Source organism: Phalacrocorax aristotelis, chromosome 6 (assembly GCF_949628215.1).
Source record: "Phalacrocorax aristotelis chromosome 6, bGulAri2.1, whole genome shotgun sequence".
In the NCBI taxonomy this organism is placed as follows: domain Eukaryota; kingdom Metazoa; phylum Chordata; class Aves; order Suliformes; family Phalacrocoracidae; genus Phalacrocorax; species Phalacrocorax aristotelis.
In genome coordinates, this window is record NC_134281.1 from 13523613 (window position 1) to 13540301 (window position 16689).

The 16689-nt window shown below is 50.7% G+C and overlaps 1 protein-coding gene across 1 annotated transcript; it reads left to right on the top strand.

Annotated features, from left to right (window-relative positions):
• The first annotated feature begins 574 nt into the window (after window positions 1-574).
• Window positions 575-13052, top strand: MCM2 (minichromosome maintenance complex component 2). Its single transcript, XM_075096002.1, has 16 exons — window positions 575-702; window positions 1210-1397; window positions 1971-2146; window positions 2791-3054; window positions 4073-4292; window positions 4608-4815; window positions 5540-5674; window positions 5762-5953; window positions 7029-7122; window positions 7651-7901; window positions 8154-8280; window positions 8499-8611; window positions 8748-8990; window positions 9771-9953; window positions 10938-11093; window positions 11993-13052. Exons 1-16 carry the CDS (start codon window positions 697-699, stop codon window positions 12101-12103), a joined length of 2667 nt encoding a protein of 888 aa, XP_074952103.1. The 5' UTR covers window positions 575-696; the 3' UTR covers window positions 12104-13052.
• The last annotated feature ends 3637 nt before the right edge of the window (window positions 13053-16689 follow it).

A 16689-nucleotide genomic window follows, 5' to 3' on the forward strand; every position in this document is an offset into this window, starting at 1 on the left:
TTATGATAGAGCCTGTGGCCTGGAATGGAAGTGTTTCACCCCCTTGCCAGACTTCAGCCTGTTGCTATGTTTTGTCTCTCTGAAATCTGTTTCCAGTTTCTATGGGACAGGTGCTCTTCTTCATTTCCTCTCCTGAACAGCATCGCTCACTGCACCAAGCAGCTGCAGACAGATGTCTCTGTTCTTCAGAGCTGCTCCGATTAGCTCCCCGTTACTGTTATTGCGTACAGACTCAAGCAAAAAAACTCCCAAACACCAGAACCCCGCTCCCACTCTTTGTAGGTTTAGTGCAAACCAGAATAAAGATGATTCAAGCAGCTCTTCTGTGGGTCAGCGGCAAACCTGGCCAAGCCAGACTTGATTTTAGCTGTGGCAGAGGCAGGCTTGAGAACGGGCACAGGAACTCGCAGCGGGATCTCTGCCGTCGCTGGGCTTCCCGAGGAAGGGAGCCCCCGATCCCAGAGGGAGATGCCCAGATGTTCGGCAAACTTTGCCACCGCTGCCCACCAGGCGCCCGAGCCCTCTCGGCCGTGCCCGGGGGTGGCCGCACCGCCTGCCCGCTGCCTCATGCATATTCATGAAGGGGGCGTGTCCCGCCCCGAAGGCTACCTATTAGTCACGCGCTTTCGCGCGCTTTTGTTGGCCACGTGGGTCTGTTTTCGCGCGGAATCCGGCTGGAGCGGGAGCGGCGGCGGGATGGCGGTGAGCGGCGGGGCCAGGCCGGAGGGGACCGGGGCGGTGGGGCGCCGACCCCGCGGGGCGCGGGCCCCCGTTCCTCCCCGCCGCGGGCCTTTTGGCACTGCGGTCACGATCGCGCGGGGTCCAGAGGGGACTTGGGGGGGGGGGGTACATGGGGGTGCGCTCGCCGGGGACACCCCGAATGCCGTGGGCATTCACACGTGCTCCCCACTGGAAGGGAGAGCCGGGGAGGGGGGGACACCGGAGCCCTTGCCCTCCGCTCCGGCTGCTCTGGGCGCGGAGGATGTGTCCCCCCCTCCCGCCTTTGCGTTTCTGTTGTCATTTGCAAGGAGGGATAATTATTTTAACCTTTCCCCCTTCGGGAAATAGGATGTATGGCTGATCCGTGACCCATGGCCTCCTTCCGACCGCCGCGCCCATGGCAGGGGCTCCTGGAAGCACTGATTCCCGGTGCCGGGGAGGGGGTTGCCTCTGCTCCCCCGCCTTATTCGCTCCCTCCTGTCCTTGCAGGACTCCTCCGAGTCGCAGGCGGCGGCTACCAGCCCCCTGCGCAGCTCCCGCCGGGGCGATGCCTTCACCTCCAGCCCCGGCCGGGACCTGCCCCCCTTCGAGGATGAGTCCGAAGGGCTCCTGGGGACCGAGGGGCTCCCCGAAGAAGAGGAGGAAGGAGAAGAGCTCATCGGGGAAGGGATGGAAAGGTAAGGAAAACGGTGGGAGCCAGTTTCTGGTGTGTTGCATCTGGGGACAGGATTTTGCTAAGGGGATGTCAGCGCAGCCAGTGACGGGGTGGGGGTGGGGGGGCTCTCAGCCATGGTGGGGTCCTTCTGCTGTGCTGGTGGCTGTGGTGAGGGGTCGAAGAGCTGCTGGACAGGTGAGAAAGGTCAGGGCATGGTGTCGTTTGATTCCTGGAAGAACTGAGCAAATTGCAAGCTGGATGCGAAGTTCCATCGTGATCCCTGGATGCATGGTGTGCATCCAGCCCAGCTCCTTACTCCTGCAGGCATAAACTTTTAAACTCTTTCTTTACTTGACCAGGCTTGTTGGCAAGCTGGTGAACTTTACATACAAAGGCTTGAATGTTGGCATTCATAACCATGGCACTGGAGCCCTTTGTGCTGCAGGGCATCTTCCATTGTCAAGTTCCTTCCTGCTCAGTGTGTTCAGTCTTGCAGCAGAACAACTGTCCTGACACCTACCCAGCAATAGCCAGAGAAGGGCTAGAGAAACGCTTTCTGGAGCCTGCCTGACTCAGTGCTATGTGTGTGTGCTAGGGACTACCGCCCCATCCCCGAGCTGGATGTCTATGAAGCAGAGGGTCTGGCCTTGGACGATGAAGATGTGGAGGAGCTGACGGCTAGCCAGCGGGAAGCCGCAGAGCGAGTAATGAGGCAGCGAGACCGTGAGCTGGAGCAGGGCATGGGCCGCATGAGGAGGGGACTGCTTTACGGTAGGTGAAGATGGGCCATACCAAGTGGGCTGCTGATACCTGTGTGGTTGACTGTAACCCAGCCCTTGTGGGGGAGCTGGACTCTCACCCTCAGATTAACAGGGTTGTCGCTAGAGCGCCACTGTATTTGGGCTCTTAGTGAAATCTCTGGCTGTGGGCTTGGCTAGACTCTCCAGTGCATGATCCCTTTGATTTGGTCTTCCTAGGAGCTCACTTGGTGTGTTCTAGTTGTGTGTTCACTGCTGAAACAAAGTCAGGATCCCCGGCCTGTATTGAGGGTTTGGGATTCTACCAAACATGCTGTGGAGTTTGTTGGTGTTCTTACAGAGACTTTTGTGGACTGTGTGGGAGGGCCTTTGATGCACTTAGAAGCCCATTCCTTGGCCTTCTCCCTTAGTGCATTAATGGACATAACTGCGTGCTGTTGCATACAAATCTTCTTATTCACCCCCATAAAGTCTAGCTACATTGTGGAAGATGTAGGAGCCAGGCTAGAACTGGATTTAGGCTGGGCCTAAGATGGCTTTTGATGTGTATCAAAGGCTCCGACCTCTTTGCTTCTGCATCCTGCGCAATCCAACTGTGATCCAGAGAGTGGGAATGGGAATCCCAGCTCTTTAACAATTTTTCCTCCCAACCCTTAGATAGTGATGATGAAGACGAAGACCGTCCTTCACGGAAGAGGCGGCTGGCAGAACGAGCTGCTGATGGCATGGAAGATGAAGATGAAGACATGATTGAGAGCATTGAAAATCTGGAAGACATGAAAGGGCATTCAGTGCGGGAGTGGGTTTCCATGGCAGCTCCCCGGCTTGAGATCTACCACCGCTTCAAGAACTTCCTGAAGACCCATGTAGATGACCATGGGCACAATGTCTTCAAGGAGAGGATCAGTGACATGTGTAAAGGTAGGGCTGGGTGATTAGCGGGTCTCTCCTCTTTATGTGGGCCATGGTGTTTTGCAGCAATCCAGTCCATAGGTGGATTTTTTCTGCCTGCTCTGTTTGTCCCAGACATTGAGTCAGCACTTTAAGAAACTCTGATGCTGATGGAGATAAATGAATAATGGAAACATGTCTACTATCTTCTTTGATTCTGGCTGACTAATTAGAAGGCCACTGGCATCTGCTACTCATTAATATTCATAACGTAGAAATGCTAGCAAAAGAATATGTGGGGCAGCAGACAGTGGTCTGCAAGCTTGTGATCTGAAAGAGACAACAATTGTTTGCTGTCTGTGCCAGTTACTTTCTCACACTGGAAACTTGGTTATCCAGTGAGGGGAGACAAATAGACCTTGTGACTTTGAAAACCATGTCAATGTTGCAGCCTTGTATTCTGACTATGCACTGCCAGAAGAAGCAGTCATTAGGGCTGTCATTGATGAATTTTAAAAGCAGAAATTGTCACAGATAGGAGCAACTCATGGAACTGCAGCTACTCATATTTCTTTCTTGTATTGAGGCAGAAGCTCCAGAAGCTTGAATAGTGGATCAGGGTCAATGTTATACAGCTAGGAAATAAAAGGCATTTGTCTTGTCCCTCGGCAGGAACATAAGACAGAGGATTTTGCCAGCCATTCAGCATGGTTGTCTCCTATTAACTTCTGTTTCCTGGAGGTCTGTGGGGGAGTTGTGTGTTGGGCTGAGGCTTTTGAATCTCGAGAACACTGAGCCTGGGTGTCTGTGCTGAACTGCAGAGCAACAATCACAAGCTTGGTACTGATGAAGAATTTGTCAGAGAAAAAAATTAAAGAGAGTTTACCGCCCATTTTCAAATTTTTGATCCCTAAACATTTTTCAGGGAAGGTGCAGGCATCTGCAAACTGCAGCCTGCAGGATACAGGCTTGTCTGTTCTGGCTATCTTGCAGACTGCTTGAGGAGTGAGCAGGTTGAAAATAAAATTCACCCCATCTTTTTCTTAAGAGAACAGAGAGAGTCTGGTGGTGAACTACGAGGATCTGGCAGCCCAGGAGCATGTCCTTGCCTACTTTCTGCCTGAGGCCCCAGCAGAAATGCTGAAGATCTTTGATGAAGCAGCCAAGGAAGTGGTGTTGGCCATGTACCCCAAATATGATCGTATTGCTCAGGAGATCCATGTCCGTATCTCCCACCTCCCTCTGGTGGAAGAGTTGCGGTCACTTAGGTAAGCAGCAGAATTGCCAGCAGTGGCTGTGGGGCCTGCAGCAAGCTTTGGGGTGCTCAGGAGAACTAGCCTGCAAGCTAAAGCTCAGATGAGTCCAACTGGGTGACTGAGCTTATTACAGGGGAAAAAAAAGTCACATTAAGGATGAACTTCCAATGTCCTGAAAGGTAAAATACAAACCCTGGAAGAAAACTCCTACAGATAACTGTATCTTACTAGGCCTTTGGGAGTTGTGCCTTGTAGCAAGAATATTTCTGTAGGGTGTTCTGCCTTCTGTGCCCTGCAGGCATCCAGCATCTCTCTGTCTTTCCTCAGGCAACTGCACCTGAATCAGTTGATCCGAACCAGCGGAGTGGTGACGAGTTGCACAGGGGTCCTGCCTCAGCTCAGCATGGTCAAATACAACTGCAGCAAGTGCAGCTTTGTCCTGGGACCCTTTTTCCAGTCCCAAAACCAGGAGGTGAAACCCGGTTCCTGTCCAGAGTGTCAGTCTCTTGGCCCCTTTGAAATCAACATGGAAGAGGTAAGAGATGTGCTTGCTTGAACAGGGCAGTTTGTCTTGCCCAGGCTGCTGCAGTGCCTGTTCCTCCTGGCTCCACCTCGGCTCCCACCCTTTGAACAGGCTTGGTGCCAGGAGAGGGGTCTCCTGCCTTATCCAGGGGTCTGTGAAGATAGATCTTGTCTAATTGAGCTCTTGACCTGAATCTGCCCAATTTAGCAGCCTAAAGTAATTTGCTGCCTCATTGTAAGCATTTGGGCTGAATCTTTTGCCACAATCATCTCTGGTACATAGTTACCTATCCATATTGTAGAAATGCAGACACAGACTGTCCAGCTTTCCTCCTTCCCAATTTAGGTCAGTATTTCCTGATCTACCCACTAAGGAAACTAGAGGACAGTAGCAAAATCATTGTTGTGGAGCTTCTGACTTTCATCCTTTTCTTTGGTATCTTTAACCGTCACAAGAGGAACATCCTCCTACGAGGAACTGGTCCAGTGTTTGTGTGGACAGACACTGTGGTGGCTGAAACACAGTGGTGGGATGTGGCAAAGTGCTTTCCTGTCCCCATTGTTGTCTATCACACACAGGAATTGGTCCTCACAACTTCCATCCTCCCATGCCCATAGTTTCCTAACCAAAATATAGTAAATCTTTGAATGGACCTTCTGGTGAGGTGCCTTTAAAAAGCATCAGCCATGTTGATGCCCGCCAGACTTGCTGGGTAACTTTTATTTTGTTGCTGCAGACAGTCTATCAGAACTATCAGCGCATCAAAATCCAGGAGAGCCCTGGGAAGGTAGCTGCCGGCAGGCTGCCCCGTTCCAAGGATGCCATTCTCCTTGCCGATCTGGTTGACAGCTGCAAGCCAGGGGATGAGATTGTGAGTACGTTGTTGAACTCAAGTATGGGGTGAGAAGGGTCTATTTTGTACTGTGCAAGCACTGACATACCATCTCCTCGTTCCCAGGAGCTAACAGGGATCTACCACAACAACTATGATGGCTCCTTGAACACTGCCAACGGGTTCCCAGTATTTGCAACTGTGATCCTGGCCAACCATATTGCCAAGAAGGATAACAAGCTGGCTATTGGAGAACTGACTGATGAAGATGTGAAAGTGATTGTGGGTCTGTCCAAGGATGAGCAAATTGGGGAGAAGGTGGGTCAGCCTCAAACATCCCATCTTTTCCTGTTGATAGCTTGCCATCACACGGCAGCTGGATCAGAAAGTGAGGAAAGGTTGTCAGCTGGCTAAACAGTGGTTAAAGAGACTTCTAGAAATCCTTCTGAGTGGTCTTCTGGTCATCTGTAGCTCTCAGACAGCTGTTGATGAGAGTGAGCTATAGGAGGGAAGTAAGAAAGAAACTTCCCTTTACTTCTGGAGGTCAAATTTTCTGCTTCTCCACTTCTGTCTTCCACATCACAAAAAGGCTGGAAGATGTGTGAGAGACACTCAGACATTGCTTATATCTGAACATTGTTTTCTCTCTGTGTATCTTGAAAGCAAAGCAGGGGAAGTTTTCTAAGGGGCCAGTGCTTGCATCTCCAGTCCCCTTAGCAGGATGTTATTATTTAGCTTAAGCTGTGGTAGAGATCTTAGCTTTGCTTCTTACTGCATGCTAAGACCTGAATCCAATACTTGAAAGAGCAAAGCTCCTGGAATGGTGCATGTTCAGCCTCACTGGGGTCAGGTTTAAGGTCTATAATAGAGGGACCTCACCCTTGCCTTGGTCATGCTGTTTTTATATTGACTGCTGTTCCCAGCAGGTGGAGCAGCTTCAGTTGAGCCAGGACTGTTTTAACATCAGTAGTCTCCAGTATCAGGCTATTATCAGAATACCCCTGAGAAACTAAGCCAGTTGTTCATAATATTTGACCATGATAATTCATGTGCGACATAGCCCATTCAACTACTATCCTGTGCAGTGAGTAAGTCTCAAATCAAGGTCTCCAGGTTTACAACAGCTGATAACAGCCACTGCAATGTACTCTGTGTACAGCAGGAGTGTGGAGGCAGTGGCAGCAGCTTCCAGCACCAGACTACACAATCTGCCATGCCCCAAAAGCACCGCTTTTTTGAAGTACCTTTAGGGGACTCTGGGTGGGTAGTTACCTTTGAAAAAGTCCAGTATGAAAAGGGTAACTGTATATTCAGCCCCTTGATGATCTTCATACCAAATTCTGTCCAGAATGGGATATGGTATTCCCTGGACAACTCCTGATTTTTCTTTCAGATTTTTGCCAGCATTGCCCCATCTATTTACGGGCATGAAGATATCAAGAGGGGCTTGGCTTTAGCTCTCTTTGGTGGAGAGCCCAAAAACCCAGGTGAGTGTCTCTTGTGTCACTTGGGGCTGCTTCACTCAGCTGAAGGCAAATGGGTCTGGTCTTGTCTGTGCTATTGCAATGAGAGCGGTTAGAGTTGTCTGTGTGTCTTGGTGACAGATGAGTTAATAGACTGAGGGATATCTGTGGTGGAAGTGGCTGTTTTTATCATGCTGAAAGCTCTAGTGTGACAGTAGAAATGCTAAGACTGAAAGCAGCTCCTGCTGCAAACCTGGGCAGTTTTTATCCCTCCTCCTCTAGGAGGTCAGGTTTGATGTCCCTTCAGAGGTTTAACCTTTTGGTGTCCTGATTTGTTATCGTCTCCTTAGAAAGATGTATTCAGCAAGGTTAGAAATGCTGGTTTACATATGTGACCGCCTCCAAAGCTGTCTGTCTTCTTCCCTCAACTTCCCTGTAAAGTGGTTTCCCTGCCTGCTGTTTGCCTTCCCTTCAGCTTTGTGGTGTTCAGGGCAGGGTTGGTACCAAGCCATGCACTCAGCTGCCAACGTGTCTCTCCCATTACTGTTGTAGGTGGCAAACATAAAGTCCGTGGTGACATCAACGTACTTCTGTGCGGGGACCCTGGTACTGCGAAATCACAGTTTCTTAAATACATAGAGAAGGCATCTAGCAGAGCGATCTTCACCACTGGCCAGGGTGCTTCTGCTGTGGGCCTCACAGCCTATGTCCAGAGGCACCCGGTCAGCAAGGAGTGGACTTTGGAGGCAGGAGCCCTTGTGCTGGCTGACAGAGGTGTCTGCCTGATTGACGAATTTGACAAGGTGAGGCCCAGCTTCATCTCTGTAGGAAGGATTAGCTGTGGGGGGACCAGCTGTAACCTCTACTATGAGGAGGCACTATAAGTCATGGTGCTGTCTCCCAGTTGAGAAAGGTTCCGGCAGTTTGCTTAGGCCCATGCTGGTCCATAGTGCAGTTTGCTGCCTTTTCAGAGCATCATGACCCTATTCTCCTTGGTGTGTTGGGCAATGGACATAGACATAGATTCAGTTTAAGTCATTCTTGCTTTCTTTTAGATGAATGATCAGGATAGGACCAGCATCCATGAAGCCATGGAACAGCAAAGCATTTCGATCTCCAAAGCAGGCATTGTCACGTCCTTGCAAGCCCGCTGCACCGTTATTGCTGCTGCCAATCCAATAGGTAAGTGCTGAGAGACCACAGGACCATGTCAGGCTTCTGACCTCAGTGGTCATGAGGACTGTGGCACAGCTTCTACTCCCTCTGCCTGGTTCCTCCAGTCTCGAGCAGAGATCAAGCAAGCAGTAAAGTCTCCAGCGAAGTGCTGGAGGTCTATGCTTGCTTCAAAGCTTCAGCCTTGGAGCCTGTGTTTGACTTCAGTGTTTGTCTCTGTGGTCCAGGTGGGCGATATGACCCATCATTGACTTTCTCGGAGAATGTAGACCTGACAGAGCCCATCATCTCTCGATTTGATATCCTGTGTGTGGTGAGAGACACAGTGGACCCGGTGCAGGTACAAGCTGTGCTATGAATCTGAGTTTGTGCTGGGCTTGTGGTGCTGCTGTTCGGATGCTCAGCTGCAGTTGCCTGCTGAGTTTTGCTGTCCAGTGAGTGTCTTCAGTGTCTGTCATTCCACTGCTCTCTTCTAGGATGAAATGCTTGCCCGGTTTGTTGTTGGCAGCCATGTCAAGCACCACCCAGGTAGCAAAGAGGCAGTGGATGGGGACGCCAATGAGGTCATTCTTCCCAACACATACGGGGTTGAACCCATTCCCCAGGAGATCCTGAGGAAATACATCATCTATGCCAAAGAGAAGGTTCATCCCAAACTCAACCAGATGGACCAGGACAAGGTGGCCCGGATGTACAGTGACCTCAGGAAAGAGTCTATGGTGAGAATACTGAGGAAAGGTGGGGAAGGAGCGTGTAGACTGCAAATCAACCCGAGACTGCCCCAGCATATGGTGACACATTCTTGCTGTTCATGTTACAAAAGTCTGTGCCACTGTTTTGTGAGAGACAGGCAGATCCTGCAGTGTCTGCTGATCAGATGATTCCTGATGTAAATGCAGAGTCTTGCCTGTTGGTCATCTGTGGACTGACGGACTGGACACACGTCCTAGTGCCTGCCATGGCAAAGTCCTCTTATTACCCAGTCTGGTGGGCCCACAGGAGTCGTTTGCATTTACTCAGACCTATGTGCTCCTGGTACATTACAGGGAGCCATTCTGTGTAGAAATGCCCTTCTCTTTTGTCTGTGGGATCTCTCAGGCTCATTTCATGACCAAGTGGCCGGTGAATTTGTTGGAAGTCAGAGGAAGATTGTTGGAGCTTGGGAAAGCTATATATTTTCTATTTTAATTGGCTTTAACTCCTCCAAAAAGTTTCTGGAGGAAACAGGATTGCTGTTCCTGGAAAAGCACTAAAAAATGGCAAAGAGGCACCCCACATAGCATCCCCTTGTACCCTGCTGAATAAACATGTTGAACACGGGAGCCTCTACCACTCTGTGCTGGACATGCCAGCAGGTGGCACAGCCTCCTTAGCCTGAGAGTCCTTAAAGGTCCAGGAGTTGCTCCCTACAGTGTGAAATAGGTCCCAGGACAGAAGCCACCTGTCTCGCCCCATGTCTTTTATCCTTCAGTAAGGAGTTGACTTCTCTCCCCCCTTAGGCAACCGGCAGCATCCCCATCACAGTGCGTCACATTGAGTCCATGATCCGGATGGCCGAGGCTCATGCCCGCATGCACCTGCGGGACTATGTGGTGGAAGATGATGTCAACATGGCCATCCGGGTGATGCTGGAGAGCTTTATTGACACGCAGAAGTTCAGCGTCATGCGGAGCATGCGGAAGGTGGGCACTGGCTGAGCCAAGGGCTGTAGCTGTACCCCAGACCCTGTGGGTTCCACTGTGTCCTCCTGGCACTGTCCTGGCCGTGGGAAGATACTTTTCTGGGCTCTGCAGGGGTCTGTCCAGCAGAGTCAGGTGCTGAGCCTATGTAAATGGGTTACTGTGAGGCTGAAGGCACCACTACATGACTTCCCTTCATTAGTATATGGTGGGGCAATGTTATTGTTTGGGCTGAGAAGGAAGTATACCCCGAGCCTCTGTACTGAAAGCACTGCCACGTCTCTCTTCCTTTTTGATGCCTTCCCTGCTATTTTGGCACAGGACTCCTGCTGCTGCTGCCAGGTGATCGAGCCTGAGCAGGCAGTTAGTTTCTCTGCATTTTTTCTACGGCTCCTCAGGGGACAGTTAACTACAGGGCAGTCCTCACTGTGGTTTAGTGCACAGTCTGCTTCTCTGAGTAGCAGGGTCTGGCTCTGATCAGCTCTTGGCTGGCCACAGCCTGGCATTTATCCACTCTGAGTGTCTGCCCTCAGTCTGGACGACTTGTGGCCTCTCTCTTTGGCTGCAAACAGCCAGCCAAGTGTGAGCGTCTGCTGGAGAGGCATGGGGCAGCCTGGGTTAAGGGAAGCTGCTGTATGCTTTCCCTGGGGCCAGCCCTCCCAAGGCTGCTTCCCCTGTGGGCATCACACGTCCACAGCGGTGCACTGGCGGCCCCGGAGAGGCTTGAGAGCCCCTCCAGAGATTTTTTTAGTGGGTGTAAGAGCAGCCAGCAGAGGAGTGTCGTGGCTGTCACAGGGCTGTGTTTTAACTGTATGTGCAGGTGGCAGCTCGGCAAGGCCAAAGTCCCTTAAGGGCACAGGTGACAGCAATGTCATTTGGTTCCCTTGTGCTCTGTGGGAGGAGGGGGTTGGTTGGTGTTGGGCACGGGAGACCACCGTGCATCACTTGGTTCCTGACCCTCTTGGCTTATTTCATCCTCCCTGCCAGACATTCTCCCGCTACCTTTCATTCAAGCGAGACAACAACGAACTGCTGCTGTTCATACTGAAGCAGCTGGTTGCAGAGCAGGTGATGTACCAGAGAAACCGCTATGGGGCCCAGCAAGACACCATAGAAGTACCAGAGAAGGACTTGGTGGATAAGGTATGGGCTTATCGTAACAATCCTTCTCTGGGGTTGGTTCCTGCTCTCTCTCTGCAGCCTCAAAACCAGATGTGTTCTCAGACTTGTACCTTTTCTTCCTGAGTTATGGTACCAGAAAAAAAAACTAGTGTTAGTTTAACCCAGAATCAGGGCTTTCTCATCTGTCTCTGTTCCTCTTTTCCCTGGGAGTGCCAAATTCTTCCCCCTTAGTTCTCATCCATCCCCATAAAGCTTTGGGGTTGGAGTGGTAAATCCTGCAGTACACTGGTGCTTTGCGGGTGAACACAAGTTCCTTGGCACCTGCATTTGAAGAAGCAATAAGCAGAAAAATCTCTGTATGAACTTTCCCAATCCCTCTTGAAGCTCACCCTCCTCGTCCTCCTCAATGCATCCTCATCATGGTCCATGCTCCTGACTCTGCCTTTCTGTGTGACACATTGACCTTGCTTGGCCCTAATGCAGTACTTGATTCCCGGGTTGCTGCTTTTCTGCTCCTTGCATCAAATATGCAGAGTAACTACTTCCAGAGCATGGCTTGGTGCTGCTGGTGTGACCACCCCCAGTCAGAGGTTGCCTACAAAACTGTCTCCTGCTGGGTGAGGTATTAGGGGCTTTTGGACAGTAGTTATGTTCTAGCTCTAGTGGAATTAAAAAGATAAGCTGAGAGCAGGCAGATGCTGAGACAGCATCCTCTCTTTGCTCTGCTCAGCTCAGCCAATGCTCCTTACTCCTGACCTGCAGTCTCCCCTGCTACTGCAGTTCTGGTTCCTGCTGAGCAGAGTTTGCTGACTGTCAAATTTTATGCTATTGAAAACCACATGGTTCTTCTTGATTTTTTTTTTTTTTTTTTTTTTTTTTAAATAAACATTTACCTCTTCCCTCCCTCCTTCTCCTCCCAGGCTCGGCAGATCAATATCCACAACCTCTCTGCCTTTTACGACAGTGAAGTGTTCAAGATGAACAGGTTCAGCCGGGATGTGAAGCGGAAGCTGATTGTCCAGCAGTTCTGAGGCTGGCAGTTGAGTTTACCATGTCCTCCTGTGAGATGAGACCTCCATCTTGTAGCCCTCCCAGGAATGCTACAGAAATAATGATCCAGAGGGACTAAGCTGCACATTCTCTTGCTTGCTTTCTGCCTTATGGATTAAGGGAGTGCTGATCTGCTGAAGACCTTGTAAATAGAACAGAATTAAGCAGTTAAATGCCCAGCCAAGACTGTTTAGCAACCTCATTCACTGTTTTGCCTTTTAGCTAAGCTCAATAGGGAGGGAATTGCTGGCCACATAGATGGCAGGTTTGCTGGTGGTTTGTCACTAGTTGTTATGGGCTCATCTACAGGAGAGACCAAGTGGGAGCATTCGAAAGGCATTTGTCTGCCTTATCCGTGCCCCTTGGATTGCAAGCACCCTCAGGGTTTCTCTTTTCCCATCTCTGGCGACCGTGCAGCCTGCTGGGTGATAACTGAGACTCTCTTAACTCTCCACGAACCAGCTCCAGGCCTTGGTGCCTGACACTTGACATTTCCCCAGGTGCTCACATGGGTTGACCCTTTGCTTGGTTTCTGCAAGGCTGGAGGCGGGGCAGAGGAAGGGGGGAACTGAAATAAAACATAACTATTTCTAATATTAGTGGTGATCTGTATGGGTAGTGAAAGCTCCTTCAGTACATGCTGAGGCAGTGTCCAGAAGCCTTAGGGAAGGGGCTTCCCCTGCCTTACTGGGTGTTATCTCTGTGCAGCTGTCAGCAGATGTGAATTTATGGCTGGATCGCAGTGCTGACACCTAAACTGAACACCATCTCTCACCTCCAGTTGTTGAGGGTGAAGCATCCATGGTGCTGTTTTTGGGAGTAGCAGTGAAGAAGCCCTGAGCTGGAGGTGTGCAGGGAGGGCAGGATGGGCTCGGTGTTCACATGCGATTTCCTTACTCTGTGTGTTTTAAATACATTTGGTTTTTAATACTTTTCTGTTTCTTCCTCTTTTGGTATCTCCTGCAGCCACAGGGGGAAGGAAGAGCATAAGTGAGCAACCTGGATGCTGGACCAGCTGCTCAGCAGTTTGTGGGGTTGGGTTTGGGTGCAAACACATCCCATGTTTGGCCTTCAAGTTAGTGGGAACTGCCAGTGCTGGTCTCCCAGCTATTGCATGTCCTCACTGTGGATAGGTACCAGGACACAGTTGTCCACAGGACAGTGTCCTGAACACTGCAGTTCCCACCCAGGGCCTGACTGCAGTGGCTCCTTCCTTGTCTTGCCTGCTTATTGGAGCACTGATCCCTCTGTGGGACTCTATCATACATAAGTTAGTATCACCTTGAGACTGTCTTGTCACCATACATATCTCCCACCTCCCTTCCTCTCCCATTCTTGGGTTAGACAGCTTTGATCTCATGTCTTGGCTGCCACTTGGATTCCAGTCTGGGAGAAGCAGTAAACCCTCTCTTTCCAAGATGCAGCTGAGGTCTGTAGTGAATGTGCTTTGCCTAGCTGGACTACGGTACTGTAAGGCATCTCCAACCTCCTACTGCCTGTGCTCAAGAGAATTTGTGAGCCGGCTGCTGCAACTCTGCTGGCCAAGCAGACATGTCCCTGGTTGTCAACACTGTGGAGTTTGTCATGGTGATGTGTGTGTGTCCTCTCAGCCTGGTTGTTACTCAGGAGCTAGCAGTGCTTGAATCCTGCTGGGGGCTTAGCACATGACTTGCAGCCTGAAACTGGCTCTGCATGTTGCCTTTTCTGTCTGCCAGCTCCCTTCTGTGTATTTAACTGTTTTGGCTGGGTTTTTTTCCCTTCCGTCTGGGTCTCTTGTCTACCAGGGCTTTCTGCAGGCAGCCCACAGAGACACCTCCCTGGCATGCCTTGCCTGCCAGAGCTAGCCTTTTGCCCCCTGAATGTGTGCCTGGGTCAGGTGTCTGCTGGAGAGGGCAGAGCCGCTGTGTGACTAGAACCACCACCTGGTAAGGCCCAGTGTGGTTCCTCTGGGCTGGGCACAGAGGTGTTAGCACTCCCCCTCCTCCTGCCAGAGGCCACAGGCAGAGGCCATCCCTGGGGAGAGCAATTGCCAACACTTGCAAGCTGTGCCCAGCTCTGATGGAACCCACATACCTTGCTGGGGAAAGTCCTGGCGCTGAGACAGCAATGCCAGCAGTAATGGCGGATGCAACAAGCTTGTCAAGCAAACTGAACTTCTGTGTTGTGGGGATGAACATTGGGTGTGGGAGGAGAAAGAGGCTTTGTGTTGCACTGGACAAATACAAAATTCTTGCTAAACACTTGCAACCTTGTGAAGCCTCTGCTATGCCTGTAGTGACCCACGCAGAGTTAAACACATGGCCAAGCATGTCACCACAAACCACGAGAGAATACACAGAAATGGAGTGGGACTCCTGATTTTCCCAGCTCTTCACCCTGCTGCTGGACAGGGCTGTTGACAGTCACCCTTCAGTTTTGTCCTGTAACCACCTACTTCCTGTGCTCTGGTCCCACCTCGCTTGGCACATGGTATGAGCAGTGGCAACAGAGAGATGCCATTGTTGCAGTCACTTGTTTGTCACTTTGCTTGCTCTGCCTCCTGAATCCTCACTACGGAATCAGTTATGCCCTCCCACCTTGTTGCGTTGCCAGCATCCAGCAGAGCAATGAATTCTTGCAACTGCGTCCTTGCTAATGTTGGCATCAGCCGCTCAGTGGAGTGTTAATGCCATGAAGGCATGTTCCCCCTCTCACGGCCACTGAGCTTTTCTGGCTCCCTGGAGCAAGCTTTGGCTGTTGACAGCATCAGGTGTCTGGTCTGGACAGGGGTGCAGACAGGGGTGAAAACAGATGCTGCTTCGAACAGTGACTGCCTTGCCAGGAGGCATGTTCCAGCTAAATGTAGCAAGGATTTTACTGCATGGCTCTGGAGATCAGCAAGCCAAGCTGCGCTTTCACGAAACGATGAGTTGCTCCCCTGACAACCTTGAGTTTAGCCAAGCTTGAGCACTCGGCTTCTCGCTGCTGTGATTTGAACATTGCCCAGCGCCTCTGACAACCTGGGGCAAAAGCAAGGCTCTTGGGGAGCTGAGGTTTGTCTACAACAGGCTGTGCCTGGGCTCAGGCAGAAGATGATGGGGGTGCTCTTTGCAAAGCAGACAGGGCTGTGTGAAGCCAAGCAGTGTCCCTCCTGGTGGTCCTGCCCCGCTTGGGATTGTGGTTGTTGGCAAATGCTGAGTGAGAGTGGCTTGGAAGAGCATCTTGATGTGAAATGGCCATGATGGGCCAGATCCTGATCCAGTTTAATTTGAACATGCTGTGCGCACACTCCTGAGAGAATAGTATGGCTCGCTGCATCTCATAAAAAGCTGTTTGACCTTAGCCCAGCACAGAGCATATGTATATACACACTCACACAAACAATGCATACATGCCTGTTTGGGGTACGTGAGCAGGTGCCTACAGATAACAAGCTAATATGTGAGGGTATGTGATATGGAAAAATGGGGAGACAAGACCCCTTCCCTTCCTGCAAGCTCTTTCCTACCTACTGACGGGGTTTAGAGTCTTAACAGCTTCTGTCTTTATTGTGATCATAAACCAACACACTACATCTGCAAGTCCTGGGTCCTATCCAATGTGCCAGCAGCTGTTTCTGAGCCTGCTTGTTAAATGGCAGATGCCCCTTGAGTAGGGGAAGTTCTACCTCCAGTAGTACATTATTTTTTCCTCAAATTAATGCCAAAGCCGCTTGGAAAAATTAGCATTTCTAGCATTTCTGGACTGGCAGCCTTTCACTTCCTCCCATGCCAGACCTTGGCTGGAACCTGCTCTGTCCATCTCCTGAGTGTTTACTAAAGAGCTGTCTGGAAACTGGTTGACATAACTTTCCCAGTGTAATGGTGCTCAAGATGTAGCAGTTGTGTTGGATAGTGTCATCTTCCTGTCCTAGAGGAGGCCAAGCAGCTGCAGTTCAACCAGGAGGGCCATTTCAGGTGCTTATGGCTCTGCCCTTGTTGACCTCAACTGACCTGAGTACCCGAATTCCAGCATGTGATCTCTGAGCTGTGAAGACAGTATGGGAATATGTCTACAGAAGATGTGTATCTACAGATACAGGCGAGTAACTGCAGACAGCTACCCCTCATGCTGTGCTGCAGGGAGGATGCACTCTGAACTTCCTAGTATTTTTCCATCTCCTAAAATACTTTTCTACTTAGCAAGGCAGAGCCAAAATTGGATCAGGCTTCTGCCGTATTTTGCATCTATTATGCAGTTCTTGCCGCCATGACTGATTTAATGTCTCCATTATCAGGGAGCACTGGTCTGCCAACAACTCCAGCCATCCAGCATGCTCCTTCGCCACAACTAAAAGTCCGTGAGGAGTCTGAAGGGTCTGCTGAGCTCTGCATCTTCAGAGCAAAAGCTCCTTGGAAGGGGGTTGTGCTCCTTTATGCTTATCTTGCAAGTCACTTTCCTCTAAAGGTGAGATGAACCTGTGGGGGGAACCTAGGGGAGGTGCCGAGTTTCTTCTCTGGGTTATCTAGTGCTCAGGGAGATGTGTCCTGTGTAAAAGACAGTGAGGATCTTCAGTCCCATCAAACCACATGGAAACACATACGTATGA

Bases quoted from the DNA above. Each gene is read 5' to 3' on its own strand.
- MCM2 (XM_075096002.1), top strand. The intron at 8,281-8,498 runs GTAAGTGCTGAG...TCTGTGGTCCAG, and splicing joins TGCTGCTGCCAATCCAATAG to GTGGGCGATATGACCCATCA. The intron at 8,991-9,770 runs GTGAGAATACTG...CTCCCCCCTTAG, and splicing joins ACCTCAGGAAAGAGTCTATG to GCAACCGGCAGCATCCCCAT.